A 14,017-nucleotide genomic window follows, 5' to 3' on the forward strand; every position below is an offset into this window, starting at 1 on the left:
GCACGTGATGTGCTAAAATGGTTGGGAGTGAGGTGCTGTTGTTCCAGCAGCGAAGTTGTTGTATTGTGTAAGTTGTGTGTAAGTTGTGTGTAAGTTGTGTGTTCTAGCTGAATGCCTGGTCCCCCGGCCCTACAGATATACGAGAGTCACGGCAAGATTATTAATGCAGTTTGTAGCCTTGGACTCCTAGAGCTCATGCCTTGGCCTGCGACAACAAGCCATAGTCAAGGTAGAGCATTATAGAGACGGCTGGTGAGATTTGTCCCCCGCGCTAGTATTGGTGGAAATTTATGGATTAATCAAGCCTAGCGTTCATTACTTATCTTCCCTAATTAGGACAACTTCAACGCTCAATTCATTCTTTCTCTCACAGATCCAAACATGGAGGATATTGCTCCCCCTCCAGATCGTCTTTACGCTTCCTACGATGAAGCCTACAATGCTCTTAGGATCCATGGTATACAGCATGGCTATAGATTCATACTCAGGCGGAGCAAACCTCACGATTATAATGTCAAGACACGATATTACTACCAATGCGATCAATTTAGAAAGTATCTGTCAAGAGCAAGGATTCTGAGCAGAAGCACGCGCAACAGGATGTCCCTTTAAGCTTGTTATCTTCAAGACCAAGCAATCGGAGGATTACGACCAGTAGAAGCTAGAGGTTCAACATAAGCATCATAACCACTTTTGATCACTCGATCCTAGTGCGCATAATGTCTGTCGTAGACGTACACCGGCTCAGAAAGATACGGTCACATCAATGAGACATGCCGGGCCTGACCGATGCAGATATTGGCCGCAATTCAAAAGGAGGATAAGGATGCACTAATCTCTGCCACTGATATTCGCGGCAAGAGAAAGGCAATCAAATAAAAGCATTTAAATGGGAGGAGTTCGATCGAGACATTGCTAGACGACCTTTCCTCGCTAGGAGGGGTTTTCGCTGTTAAGAAAGATGCGGACAATCGCGTATAAAGTCTCTTCTTTGCCCACCAGAAGCAGATCGAGCTACTGCTTGCGAATCCCGATGTCCTGTTGATGGACTGTACGTATAGATAACAGAACCAACAAGTATAAACTTCCACTGTTACACATGATCGGCTGTACCAATCTGCAAGCCTTCTTCTCTGCAGGCTTCTGCTTCCTCAGTAACGAGACACAAACAGACTATTATTGGGCGCAGAGGCTGAGAGAGTTAGAGGTAGTTACAGCAGTCGTAGCTGGTGCAGATGTAGGATCTGACATGGAAACAGAGGTGACTAGGTGTCGTAGGAGGTTAGCAAGTTATTGATCCCGAGGTGGAGGAGGAGGCTGGAATTGAGGGACAGAAGGCGGCACACGTTGTTCAAAAGCCGATGGGTCTCTACGAGTTGAAGCCTCGTTCCTCCTCGGCGCACCTCTTGTTTAAGCAGGAAGCGGCTCGAGGATAGACTAGTATGGCCTTAGAGATAGATGTATTGACTATCCTTGAGAGCATTGTAGGCTTCTTCATGGGAAGCGTAAAGACAATCTGGAAGGGAGCAATATCCTCCATGTTTGGATCTGTGGAAGAAAGAACGAATTGAGCGTTGAAGTTGTCCTCAGTTAGGGGAAGATTAGTGATGTATGCTAGGCTTGATTAATCCATTAATTTCCACCGATACTAGCGCGGGAGACAAATCTCAAAATCGGGGGGACAAATCTCAGCAGTCTTAATCAGAGGTTGAGCTAGCGAAACTAATGTCCGAGTGCATAACACCATCCGCCGCTGGTTGTGTCAACATATTTTGTCACCTTTGAATATAAATCGTGAGGCAATAACATCAGCGTTTATCTTCAAGATCTCTAAGCAGTGCATTCAGTATTACTAATTCAATAGTTGGCAGGGGTAATAAAGGTAGTGAAGAGTGAAGGAGATGGGTGGGGAGGTCGGGAGGAGGTCAAGAAAACGAATCAAACGGCGAATTTCATTATCAATACTCGACCAGAAGAGTACCCAAAGCCGACCATGTTACCATGAACAGCAACTTTATCTGACCGGTACTCTGAGGGAAGCCATAGCACCCTCTCGCCATTGTAAAGGACCCATTGCTCCTCGACATAGATGGACTGCGGAGAGCATGATCGGGTAGGAGCTAGGCCGCAAGAAGGACCTATACGGAACAATCCCCTATCAGCCTGGAGACATGAACCGTCGTCCGTAAACCAGAGACTGAAATGCATTGAGCTATTAGTCACTAGCGTCTGTAGTAGCTTCCCGGAGCCGACGTCCCACAGCTTGACCGTTGCGTCGTCAGGATCCGACGTCAGCATCTTGCCGTCCGGAAAGAAGGTCACGGCCTTTGCGTCGTCAGATACCGACGCCAGCGTCTTGCCGTCCGGAGAGAAGGCCATGGCCCTGACCGAGCCCGAATGGCCTTTGAGCGTCTGCAGCGGCTTCCCGGAGCCGGCATCCCACAACTTGACCCTTGCGTCGTGAGATGCCGACGCCAGCGTCTTGCCGTCCGGAGAGAAGGACACGGCCGAGACAGGGCTAGAATGGCCTTTGAGTGTCTGCAGCGGCTTCCCGGAGCCGGGGTCCCACAGCTTGACCCTTGCGTCGTAAGATGCCGACGCCAGCGTCTTGCCATCCGGAGAGAAGGCCACGGCCGAGACCCGGCCCGAATGGCCTTTGAGCGTCTGCAGCGGCTTCCCGGAGCCGGCCTCCCACAGCTTGACCGTTTCATCGTAAGATGCCGACGCTAGTGTCTTGCCGTCCGGAGAGAAGGACACGGCCGAGACCGGGCCCGAATGGCCTTTGAGCGTCTGCAAGTGTGAACTCCAGTTTTCTGACACCTCGGACACACACGAGATAGAAGTTGGAACTTTATCCGAAAAATTCCTTCTAATAATACTCGTATTCGGACTAAATATTAGACCAGCGGAATATATTTGTAGCGGTGCTATTTCTAGAACCGGTCGGAAATTGAGAACAAAGCGTGTCGCATCATGTATTAACGCTTGCAAACTTGACTCAGCTGCCATCTTGTGTTCTTCCGAACTTCTTTCAATCTTAGGCGTAACGCTAGATTGAAAGGTCGATTTGAGCTTGTCATAAAGACTTTTTAGCTGCTGAACATCTCCTTTTTGCTCATCCTTAGAGGTTAGCTAGTGGTATAGCTAACACGCATTCAAAGCTGCTCACCAAAAATCCCGAATCTAGCATGTGGACCATAACAACTGCATCTGAAACACGGCCTAACAGTGCAAGTGCTTCAAGCCAATGAAGAAAGTGTTTTCGAAGGAAATTTTCAACGTTGTGGTAGTCATCAGTGTCTGCATCGCTTCGTTTGTAATGATGAACCCAGAACCTGCATGCGTACTGAACGTGACGTTGAATATGTCCGTCCACTTCGGTTCTCTCAGCTCGGACATGTCGGCTCCTGGAAGTCAAAGATTGCAAATATCGCGCCGTAAGTGCTGCGACATTACTCGAAGACAGTTCATGTACATCTCACGATGGACCAATTTGTCATCGATGTAAAATTGAAAATTCGAGCATCTCTTTCGGTTAAGGAGGAAGTCACGGAACGATGGATGGAGCAAACGGACAGTACTTGACTCAGCCTCTGGCACATCAAGAACAGAATGCAAATTGGATAAGGTCCGATTCAAAGTCTTGACATCTTTTCCAAGTAGCCTGACAAGGTTTAACACGGATAGAGGCTCTGGAGAAATGATGATCGGTCCAACAACCTGTCGGAATAGCTCGCGCAACCGTAGAGTTTCTTCTTTGTCGTATTCTCCTCGGATAGAGTTGGTGAGAACGGTGGTGTATATCTCGTCAAGCTTGTGTGCTGGTTCAATCGTACGGCTGGCTTCATGTAAGAGAAGAGATAATCGGCCCTGCGCAAGCTGGCCGCCTTGTTCGATGAATCGACAGGCTGTTGCAGCCCAGATGAATAGCCCATCGGAGCTCCGGACTAGAAAAGTGATTGCACTCTCCTCCGACCAGTCAGCCTGAAGCTGATATTTCCGTCTGATAAGTCCGAGCTTGTTCCTCAAGAAAATAGAAATGTCGCGATCCACAATAGAAGGCTCAATACCATGAAGCACAAAGTCTTGGTGTTCGTCTTTATGTATTTGATTAAAGCCGTACCGGATCGGAACCTCAGGTCTGCTCGTCAGAAGCACCCGTAGCTGGACAACCTTTAGCGACCGCACTTCGGCCAGAAGTTGCAGAATGATCTGAATATCATTCTGATCTTCACACTCATCGAGAGCGTCAATGACAAGGGCATATCTCGACCGACAATCCCTGTCGTCGAGGTTCGACAAGGGAACAAGAACGAGGTCCTGCCACTGATCGCGGAGAGACTGAGTTGCGATATCGCTGCGCTCCGATATGGCATCGCAAATTTTGCGCTTTAGACCCGGTATGATATTCGCAAGCTGGAATGCAACGGTTGTAACAAATTTTTCAGCATGTCTAACATCTCCGCCGCCCCGCGAGAAGAAGAAGCTGGCTCCTAGGGCTTTCTTTGCGGAGTAAGTGGCGGCCACTGTTTGGGCTATTGTAGACTTCCCAGTGCCGGCCAAACCACTCAGCCAAAAGATGCTTTGTGAGGTTTCGCCATCGACCCAATTGTATATGGCGTGGAGGAGATCGGTACGGGTTCCTGCGAGACAGGTTGGTTCGTGCTCCCGCTTGCGTGTGCTGAACGGTGCGTCCACGGAAATGGGTAGGGTCTTCTGAAGTAAATCGTTGAGGTCTATGCTTTCAGTTAATCTGTCATCATCGCAAGTTCTAATGCCGAATTACTCACTTGAAGTAGACTCGCTGGGGGCAAAATTTAAAGTTCCACCAAGGTTGATACCAGCAAAGCTCTGGCCTCCATCGGTTGCGGACGTATTGTTGATGGCAAGATGGTGGGGTAAAGGGCCACTAGCCATGAGGGGCTATCACCGCTGTTGTTCTGTGACTTTGAAGTTATTCGGCGATGACCTGTTATTCTCTCTTCCGTTGATATTGGTGTCATGTTCGTTGAGCAAAGTCGTGGTCAAGCTGGCTGGACTAGTGGCGTCAAGATGCTCGGGATTGTTTGCCGCAACCACTCTGTATCGCCTTATGGATAGCTGAAGTGCAGCCATTCGACCCCCAAATAAATAGAGATCTCTTGCCTCACCCATTGGCCATTCTCTCCTCCTGGTTTCAAATAATCAATTCACACTTCTTTTTGACTTTTTCGTTTGAATGTAATGGACCCTCCCAGCATCACCGCCTCAGTAGTGGGAATTGTCGCAAGGTGCCCCTTTTCATGTTTCCAGATCCTGCTTAGTCATCACCATCTCACAAGAATCATCATAGATTGCGTGGGTGATGGGCTGATTGAGCTATCCATCTATCTATCACAATGAAAAGAGCAAGTGTCACATCAAAGGCTATGACCGGGATGAATTCCCTTGCTGGAGTCAACGGGTTATGACTCTGGGGAGGCAAACTCAAACCTTTAGTCAGTGATGAGAGGTAGCGTCCCGGGAATGGACCCTAGACATCCATGAGGGCAGCAGCTCCAGCGTTATATAGTTACAAAGAGAATTACTGGTGGCGGTTGATATTCTACTTCTCGGTGGAAAGCCCCAACTTGATCTGCAAGCACACGGTGCCCAGACGCCATGCCTCCATATTTGAAGTAGAGACGATGAACAAGGCGAAGGCAACATGGATAGAGATAGTCGAATTCAGTTTCTATTTATACAGAGAGTGCAATGAAACAAAAACATATAATGCCGTATCCTCTAGGTTCACTCCCTGCTACAGCCTCTTCGACTGTGGATAATTGGGCGCCTATGGACACCGAGTCCTCCTCTCCTGCACAGTGGTTTCCCACGTCACTGCAGGAGTCTCTCGGGTCTCTTCTCCACCTCAATCACAATGAAGAACTCCAAAGAAAAAAACAATAACGCCGATATATTCGTACAAGCGCGTTATGAATGCAAGAAGAGATCAACTCCGGCCAAACGGATCATGCTGCATGGTGGAGCATGCTACTGATCGTCATCGTTGTGCGGCGGGTAAGGAGAGTTGCTGGCGTACCCTCCCGGATATTGGTACTGGGACTGAGCCCGACCAGCGCCGCCATTCCCGTTGCCGTACATCGGCTGCGACCCTTGTTGGCTGGCTCTGGTGAAACTGTCGAAGCCTTGCTGAGCCGCAGTGGTGTTCGAATGTCCTTGAGGTGGCAGGGGTGGGAGGCCCCAGGAGTAGGCGGAGAATTGCGGAGCCGCGTTACTATCGCTCGCTGTATGGAGCCTTTGGTACGCTGGTGGCAGGGACTGGAAGCCGGGCTGATAGCTAGACAGCGGGTCATTCCTCGGGCGCGGCACATGTCGACCAACTGGCTCCTCATCAACGGATGTCGACCGATTCCGTTTCAGAGTGTTGGGGTAGCTGGTGGAGTCAGCAGGGCCGCCGTTGGTGAAGGGAGATGCAGTCTGCGGAGAACAGCCCGCCAGCGCTGGTTGGGAGGGAGCAGGGCTGTTGCTTGAAGTGGCCCTCTGAGAGCCGCCCCTCTTCCTCCCATTCGTAACGCCGGCGACAGCAGTCCCGGCTTGTAGGATCCACGCTTTCTTCTTGTTTCCTTGCGCGTTCTGCAACTTGGCCTGTTTCCATAATCAGATACTAGTTGCCAATAATAAAGCGCAGAAGCTTACCTTTAGATATCCAATCGGGCCTTGGACAATCAGTGGGATCTTGTACCCGTCCATGATATCCTTGCACGTCGCCTTCATTTCCTAGACATGTGTTAGTGAAGGACAAGAAAACAATCATAATGGCTTACCACCATGGCATTCACGATTTCCTCGAGACGACGGGAACACATAAGGTCTGTGTCCTCCTTGCTCGCCTTGACCAAGTCGTCGGGGATGATGATGCCGTTGCCATTTCCACCACGATGGTACTTAATGACCTCGTCCTAGGACCAGTTAGACTCTCAATCACGCTCCGCAAGATCGTACCCCTCGAAAGGCTGATGGGCATGAAGGAAGTCAAGTATTCATAGTCACTTACGAACAGCTGGAAACAGCGAGCGTGAACATCCTCCACTCGGTATCCAGTCTCGGCAACTTTCTTGTACGTGTGCGAGGATTTCCCATCCTTCGCGTCATCCAAATTGTAGTAAGCCTCGATCAGACTCCGAACATGCTGCAGCATCTGCAGCTCCACGCCGACGCGGTCGTCGGCGTCTGCCTGGACAGACGTGGTCCGCGCCATTGTGTTGTTGAGATGGGCCAGCGCATCTGCCACGGTGGTGTATCTTAGTGGAATTTGTCCGGCTAGGTTCACCGGGCCTGGTGCAGCATTGTTGGGAGGCAACGCGGATGCGGGCCCGCGATTGGGAAGGCCGGTAAGCGAGCTTGCGCTCGCGTTCCCGTTCATGATTTGCATTGGAGGGAAGGGAGGCAGGTGAGAGTTCTGAGAGACCTGGTTGTTGGCGAATGGATTCTGAGGATGGTTTCCTGACATGGCTGTGGGAATATCCGTAGGTCGCAGCGTGTTTTCGTTACTGGTAGGAATAAGAAGTCAGACTGGCTATAACAAGAGTCAGGGGATTGGACAGTATTTGGATAGAGATTATCAGTTAATCAAAGAAGATGTAGAATATTGTAATGGTCGAGATCAAGTCCAATGAAAGATGGGTGCGAAGCGAACGCTGTTGGTATAGAGGAGAAGAAGTCCGTGAAAGTGGAGGAGAGGAGTGAGTTTATATGTGGGGGTAACGGACCTCGACGACACATGCGGGTCCAAGCATGGCTCACCCGATTAACCCCCCATGGATTCACAATGTCAGTATTCCACGCAGCCACCCCTTTTACGGAACAGGACGCCCGTGACGAGCCATCACGTTGTCACTGGTTGACTCCTCCTTATCACGAAGGCGATCAAGCATCCCTGGAGCCGGCCTGCAACGGCCCTATGCATCTCGGGAGATCGTCCGCCGATCCCGCAGAGCCGCGCTTGGCAGGGCTCAAACAAGATCTCTCGTGATAGCAGCAGCAAGGCTTCGACGGCTCACGCCTCACAGCAATCCTTCTCTTGGATATTCCATGCGAACGAAACAGAGCTTGCGGTGAATGGCCTCGGCGACGACCACCCAATGGCGACAGCAGGGGTCACCGTTTGCTGCGCAGCACATGATTTCTGGTTCTATCCTCCGAGCACGGTTCCGATTCTGGTCACTCGAACCGATGAACACGATCGCGCGTCTGCTCCACAACAATGCGGTCGACAAGGCACAACATGGATGCGATGATAGATTCACCAAGCCCGTGGTACCATTAACTCGCCCAGGAGGTTCCTCTTCCTGTTTGGAATACACGGCAGGTGATCGTTGTGGCCCCCAACACGAACCGGTCGACTCTGGGAACTTCCGAATTCGGTCGGGTATATCCGGCAACAACACGATAAGTACATGATATGACTCAAAGGGACAAACAACAAGGAGAGAAACAACCAGGATCGGAATGCAGAAAGCAGAACATGACGTTATACGGTCTTCAACTTCTTCAACTGCCCCCGCACCAAACTGTCCGCCGAGGACGCTCAGACATCGCGGCTGTCATAAGACGATATACGGCTCTCGAGAAATGATTATACGACGACAACTGATCAACTATACCGTTTTACTCAGTGTTCAAAGAACGATTCTCGCGTAACCCTTTAGGGCTATCGCACCGAGGGGTTCCGCAAGCACCAGCACAGCCGCGGCTTCTTCAAAAACATATGAGGACTCAAAAGGGGAAACAAAATCCCACCGACGGCGACAGGTCACGGCCATTATGAAAGGGGTAGCAGCGACACGTTGCCCGAAGACACTTACCACGTTCCGAGCAAGCGGGAGGAGACGCCGAGGCTCTATTCAGTGCCATAGCCGCACCTCTGGACGGGATCGCAATTAATTGACCGACAAGGTCTGCCATTAACATGGTACGCTTGGATGGCAAGAGCCCGCCAGGGGGAGGAGGGACACCATATCCATTGGAAGGGACATCCTTTGCTGAGACAACCCGACCAACTTCTCGAACGCGGTGGACCAGACGGGACTGATCGAGAATTCGGAGGCATGCAAGTTCCGGGAAGGCTCGACCGAAGGTCCAGAAAAATGATAGGTAACATAACCAAACACGGCATCGTCTCGTCTATCAAGAATCACGGCAAACAACAAAGACAATAGCATCTAGCTGGACGGGTCCGGGACGAGACTCATAACGAACTCCCACTGGTCCGCGGACACCTTGCTCACGCTCGGAGCCCTCCTGAGGACTGCGGCTTCCATCTTGGCCAGCGGACCTCCATCCTTCGCGTGGCTTTGCAGTACAGAGAGCGGGACTAGCGCCGGGAATTTTCTAATGAATGAGACTTTGACGCAGAACCATCGGGGTTTCTCCGGATTGGACTTGGGGTCGAAGTAGGGGTCCTCGGGGTCGAATGCGGAGTCTGGAAGAGCGTTAGGTGAGTCGTCGTAGGATTGATTTTGTAGAACAATAGTAAAACTTACCATCGACAGTTGCTTCCTCGACAATCTTGCATATTCCGGCGATGCCAGGGACCTTGATATTCGAGTGGTAGAAAAAGGCAAGTTCCCCTTTCTTCATGCTTTGCATATTGTTGCGGGCTACGAAAGGATTAGCTGACGTCGCAAGATTCACGAATGGCCTACATACCGACATAGTTCCTAACGCCAGTCCATGGCTCCGGTTCGATGCAGTCTTTCAAGTCGTCGATAGAAAATTTAACGTCCTTCCCTTTTTCGATCCGGGTTTCAGGTTCGGCCTTCATCAGCCAATATTTGGGTCGCTCGTCCAGGGCATCGGTGGGCTCTCCGCTCGCCAGATTCGTCTTGCCGGTTACGTTTTTTTCCTGCTCGGTTACTACATCGTCCTTGGTTTTTGCAGATTCGCGCACTCGTTTCTTCGCAAGTTGTTCTTCACTCCCTAGTTGGGTGGTCGCCTCCTTGTCATGGCTCGCTGCTCCGTGCGGCTCTCCTTTTTCGCGGTTGGATCCACGGTTCGTCGTCTTCTTGGGTTTTGCTTTTGCCTTCTGCGCGGATAGAACATCATTCCGTGCTCTTGATGCTGCTCCTTTGGCAACGGGCTGGCCCTCTGCAGCCGTTCCGATTGTCATCTTCCCGATAACCCTCTCGGCGTCTGTAGGAGATGATTTCAGTCGCTCGGAGCGTCGTCGAACTTCACATAGGTCAGTGCTGACTTATCGAGATGTTCAACTCGGTACGAAATGGTAAGACGACTGGAAAAGACTGATCGAAGAATACACAACTTGAAATGAATGAAATATTTCAAGAGAAGGTCCTTAACTGAAGCCAAGGAGAGCAGGGTCAATCGCCCAGCAACGACGAAAAGCATAAGAATCACGGGCCACAATAACCTGACTGAAGTCCGATCAGGCAAGCTTATGACGACGAGCTATATCGACTTGCAGCTGCAAATATCGACAAGCCCGACCACCACAAGGTAAATATAAGTATAGAATGCTGTACAATATATGATCTCTGCTCAAAAGTTTCAAATAGTTCAAAAAAGCCATAGATGAAAATGAGAACCCATAAGGCAAATGATGTATAACCATGTCTCACCTACTGGGCTTGTAAGGAATAACTGGACTTAGATACACTTCTCTCCATGCACATTGAAGAAGGAAAAACTTGTCGGGACTCGATTGTTCTTAGGTCATTATCACCCAAGCCCAACACTCTGGGATCACCGGATTCATTAATGGGAACATGTGAACCTCCTCCTACTCACCTGGTTGGACCTCATTATCACCATCCTGCTTCCTCTTCCGCGATGTCTCTGTCCCAAGCGCCTGGCCATCCTTCGCCGCTCCATGAGGACGGGGCATTGTTGGTCAATGGCTTTCGGATATTATCGAAGGGCGGGAATGTCGAGGAGGTCAAGCGATCGAAAAGGTTCGGTGGCCCAGTCTGGTTCGGAGGTAATTCCGTTGCCAGTCACCAATTCTTGGCTTGTGGGTTTCGGAGATGGGGCTCACGTGGTCCCGTATCGACTTCGAGATTAGGTATCTTGATCCGGATGCGTCGATGATATCGAAGGGTCGTAGTGCTCAAATGCGGCTGATTCGAACAATTGTCAGGATAGGCGGGCCCTCTCGAGTGGAGAGCGCATCTGAAAGTGGTCGGAGGATCAGTCTCGCGGGGAAAAGGTCGTAGAGTGCCCGGCCGTCAAGGAATCGAACATCGATATGAACCCGTGAATGGGATGATGTTCACAATTCACTCCTCGGATTGGTCGACTAGCCAGATCTGTACCGATTTTAGATCTGTTGTGCGCAAGGATCAAGGATTGCACATGGTGCAGGTAACCAAGGAACGGTTGCACGACGCTATGACTGAACAGGAAGCGTATCCGAATATCTCCCGCTGGGATATCAGACTTCAAATATTCGATGAGGAATTGGATGATAATGTGGGCGAGGGGAGAGTAACAGATAGTGGGGATTGGGGGGAAGATGGCCGAAAGAGGTGGAGGTAGAAGTGAGAATCCACAGCCACGGATATTATTAACAACGGGGAGTTGCAACGACATAGATGCATGACTGACATGTCTACCTAGTTGGATCAAGACAAAGGCTCTCTAACTTCTGGAATAGTCCTACACAACGGGCTTTCAGACCGATGCTGGACCCCTATTAGAGCTTACCGCGGTCACATGATGGTTCATACGATCGATCACCATTCCCAAGGACGACGAAGACCCATCACAACTACATATCTAGGGGAAGCTTGGAGTTGCATTGAGCCAGTCTATGGGAGACAACCGTATGGTTTCTTAACAGTTTACCTGTGAAAAGGCACGGTAATGGATATCATGCTGTTCCAACCCATTTGATAGAGCAGAATCCTAGTTGGTCTTCACCATTCAACATGGCAGGATGGGGCCGATCTGGGATGGTGACTGATGTCCACCTTGGTAAGCGGATGAATTGCGGTGACGGTGTCTTTTTCATACGATGGTAAGGAGCTATGGATATGAGCACTCGTCATGAGAACTGCTTGAACTTCGGCTCTTTTTGGATAGTGTGAAAGAATACGAACCTTTCATGGCATGGGAACGGAATCATGGGTTTCTCCTCTGATGTTCAGCTCTCACTGCAGAAACCCATGTGAATTGTCCACAAGCATTGAATCAGCCGGGGGGAGCAAAATTCACATATCCGTGTGATCAGGCGTTAGTCAATGCCAAACCACCACAGCAAACAGGTTGAATACACGCTTGTATTGAACTATTCCGCACGAGACCGTGCTCCTATCATATGCACCTTAAACCCACATTGCCATTCCACTTTTCCATCAAAGGCTTCTATCCACCAACATGCGATACCCGAATCTAGTATCGCAGCTTCTCCCGGCTCAACACGTCGCTGTACTCCTCCAACGGACTCCGGAGGAGCTTGGTCTCCTTCCACAGATTGGGCGTAAGGAAGCCGTAGGTGTTGCTGACGGCCATGAAGGTGGCCTTGAGGGTGTTCTCGAGCGTCTTGGTTGAGCCGGACGACGCGGTGTAGGCGTCCTGGACACCGGCAAGTTGGAGGAAGCGCTTGACGGCGGGGGATGCGACGAGGCCGGTACCGCGGGGCGCGGGGATGAGCTAGATGAATATCAGATCCTGACTTCCCAAAAATAAGTTATAGATTTGTACATACCCTGACGGACACACTGCCACACTTTCCGCTCTCCTTGGTCGGGAGCGAGTGAGGCTCTCCGAGGTTGGTGCCCCAGTAGCCGCGGCGGATGGGGACGACGCTCAGCTTCGCAATGATGATGGCGGCACGGATAGCGGTAGCGACTTCCTTTGAGGTCTTGATTCCGAGACCGACGTGGCCCTCGGCGTCGCCGATGACGACGATGGCCTTGAATCGCGTTCGCTGACCGGCACGGGTTTGCTTCTGGACGGGTTTGATCTGTGGTGATTCGCGTCAGCTTGAGTCCCGCAATTTGACAAAAAAAAAAGTCCATCCATCCATCGCAAATTGCTGCGATGGACCGAGTCTATCCACCAGACTCTCTATCAACAACTCAACCCCAGCCATCCCCAGAACCATCGACAAAGAGAAAACCACTGAAACTCACCTTCATCACCTCATCCTTCAACTTCGGCAGGAACTGATCCACGATCTGATACTCTTTGATCGGCAAGCTGTGCAGATAGATCTCCTCGATGCTCTTGATCTTCTGCGCCTTCACCAACCGGCCCAGCTTCGTCACCGGCTGCCATTCCTTCTCCTCGCTCTTCCCGCCGCGTCGGCCACGGCCGCGTCCACGTCCGCGTCCGCGGTCGCCGCCTCGGCCACGGTCGCCACGGCTACCGAAGCCGCCGCCTCGGGGTGCTGCGTCGGCCATGATGATTGGGGTTGTCGAAGGTGGGTGGGGTGTCGGATGTGTGGGAGGCCTGGGATTGGGAGATGGGTTAGCTGGGGGCAATTGGAGATGGGAAATAATGAATTTGGAGGTCCAAGATGATGATTGGGATATGAGTTGGAAAACGTACCTCGACCGGATCGTGCGAATTGCGGGTGGTTGTGTGGGAGAAACTTGGTGGATTCACGATGTTCGACACGCAGGGAGCGGGTGGAGGTTCTGTGCGAATGCTCGCTTAGGCCGAAATTTGTGGTCACGTGATTTGCAGCTTTAGACCCCTGTCGCTTTCGAGATCTAGATCAATCACGTGATATGTTACCTGTGGCTGTGCAGCATAACCAACCCAACACTGTAGGAACATGGATTTAGCATGATGGAACCTGAACGAGCAATTTGGATGCCCACTCTCCAACGAACATGTCGATCTACGTATTCGATTCCTGAGAAATATATATATTCGTGACAAATAATCGAACCCAGTGGAGGAAAGCAGCTCAATATCCGACCACACAACTTACCAGCACCACCCCCCCCTTTACACCCCTCCTTCCACAATCAACCCTCTACCAATCCATGTTCACATCACCAGGCCGTCT

At 50.8% G+C, this 14,017-nt stretch overlaps 5 protein-coding genes across 5 annotated transcripts; 1 reads left to right on the forward strand and 4 right to left on the reverse strand.

Moving 5' to 3' along the window:
* Positions 1-1,812: 1,812 nt before the first annotated feature.
* Positions 1,813-5,227, reverse strand: P152DRAFT_510201 (uncharacterized protein). Its single transcript, XM_033682648.1, has 4 exons — positions 4,791-5,227; positions 3,483-4,736; positions 3,170-3,300; positions 1,813-3,120 (listed from the first exon to the last, which is right to left on the reverse strand). The coding sequence occupies exons 1-4, from the start codon at positions 4,915-4,917 to the stop codon at positions 1,939-1,941; spliced, it is 2,694 nt and encodes an 897-aa protein (XP_033538481.1). The 5' UTR covers positions 4,918-5,227; the 3' UTR covers positions 1,813-1,938.
* A 459-nt stretch (positions 5,228-5,686) lies between these two features.
* Positions 5,687-7,120, reverse strand: P152DRAFT_504336 (uncharacterized protein). Its single transcript, XM_033682363.1, has 3 exons — positions 6,807-7,120; positions 6,679-6,759; positions 5,687-6,627 (listed from the first exon to the last, which is right to left on the reverse strand). Exons 1-3 carry the CDS (start codon positions 6,846-6,848, stop codon positions 6,013-6,015), a joined length of 738 nt encoding a protein of 245 aa, XP_033538482.1. The 5' UTR covers positions 6,849-7,120; the 3' UTR covers positions 5,687-6,012.
* A 2,104-nt stretch (positions 7,121-9,224) lies between these two features.
* P152DRAFT_370761 (DUF55-domain-containing protein) lies at positions 9,225-9,814 on the reverse strand (the record flags this gene model as incomplete). The annotated part of the gene is made up of 3 exons (XM_033675510.1): positions 9,225-9,463; positions 9,525-9,641; positions 9,691-9,814. Coding segments are annotated over 3 exons (480 nt in total), but the record flags the coding sequence as incomplete, so codon positions are not given.
* A 653-nt stretch (positions 9,815-10,467) lies between these two features.
* Positions 10,468-11,138, forward strand: P152DRAFT_2256 (uncharacterized protein). The gene has a single exon (XM_033674517.1). It carries the CDS (start codon positions 10,666-10,668, stop codon positions 11,086-11,088), a length of 423 nt encoding a protein of 140 aa, XP_033538484.1. The 5' UTR covers positions 10,468-10,665; the 3' UTR covers positions 11,089-11,138.
* A 1,252-nt stretch (positions 11,139-12,390) lies between these two features.
* P152DRAFT_445033 (ribosomal protein S5) lies at positions 12,391-13,403 on the reverse strand (the record flags this gene model as incomplete). Its single annotated transcript, XM_033677827.1, has 3 exons — positions 12,391-12,651; positions 12,707-12,964; positions 13,134-13,403. 3 exons carry the CDS (start codon positions 13,401-13,403, stop codon positions 12,391-12,393), a joined length of 789 nt encoding a protein of 262 aa, XP_033538485.1.
* Positions 13,404-14,017: the final 614 nt, after the last annotated feature.

Source organism: Eremomyces bilateralis (assembly GCF_010015585.1).
Source record: "Eremomyces bilateralis CBS 781.70 unplaced genomic scaffold P152scaffold_1, whole genome shotgun sequence".
Taxonomy (NCBI): Eukaryota; Fungi; Ascomycota; class Dothideomycetes; order Eremomycetales; family Eremomycetaceae; genus Eremomyces; species Eremomyces bilateralis.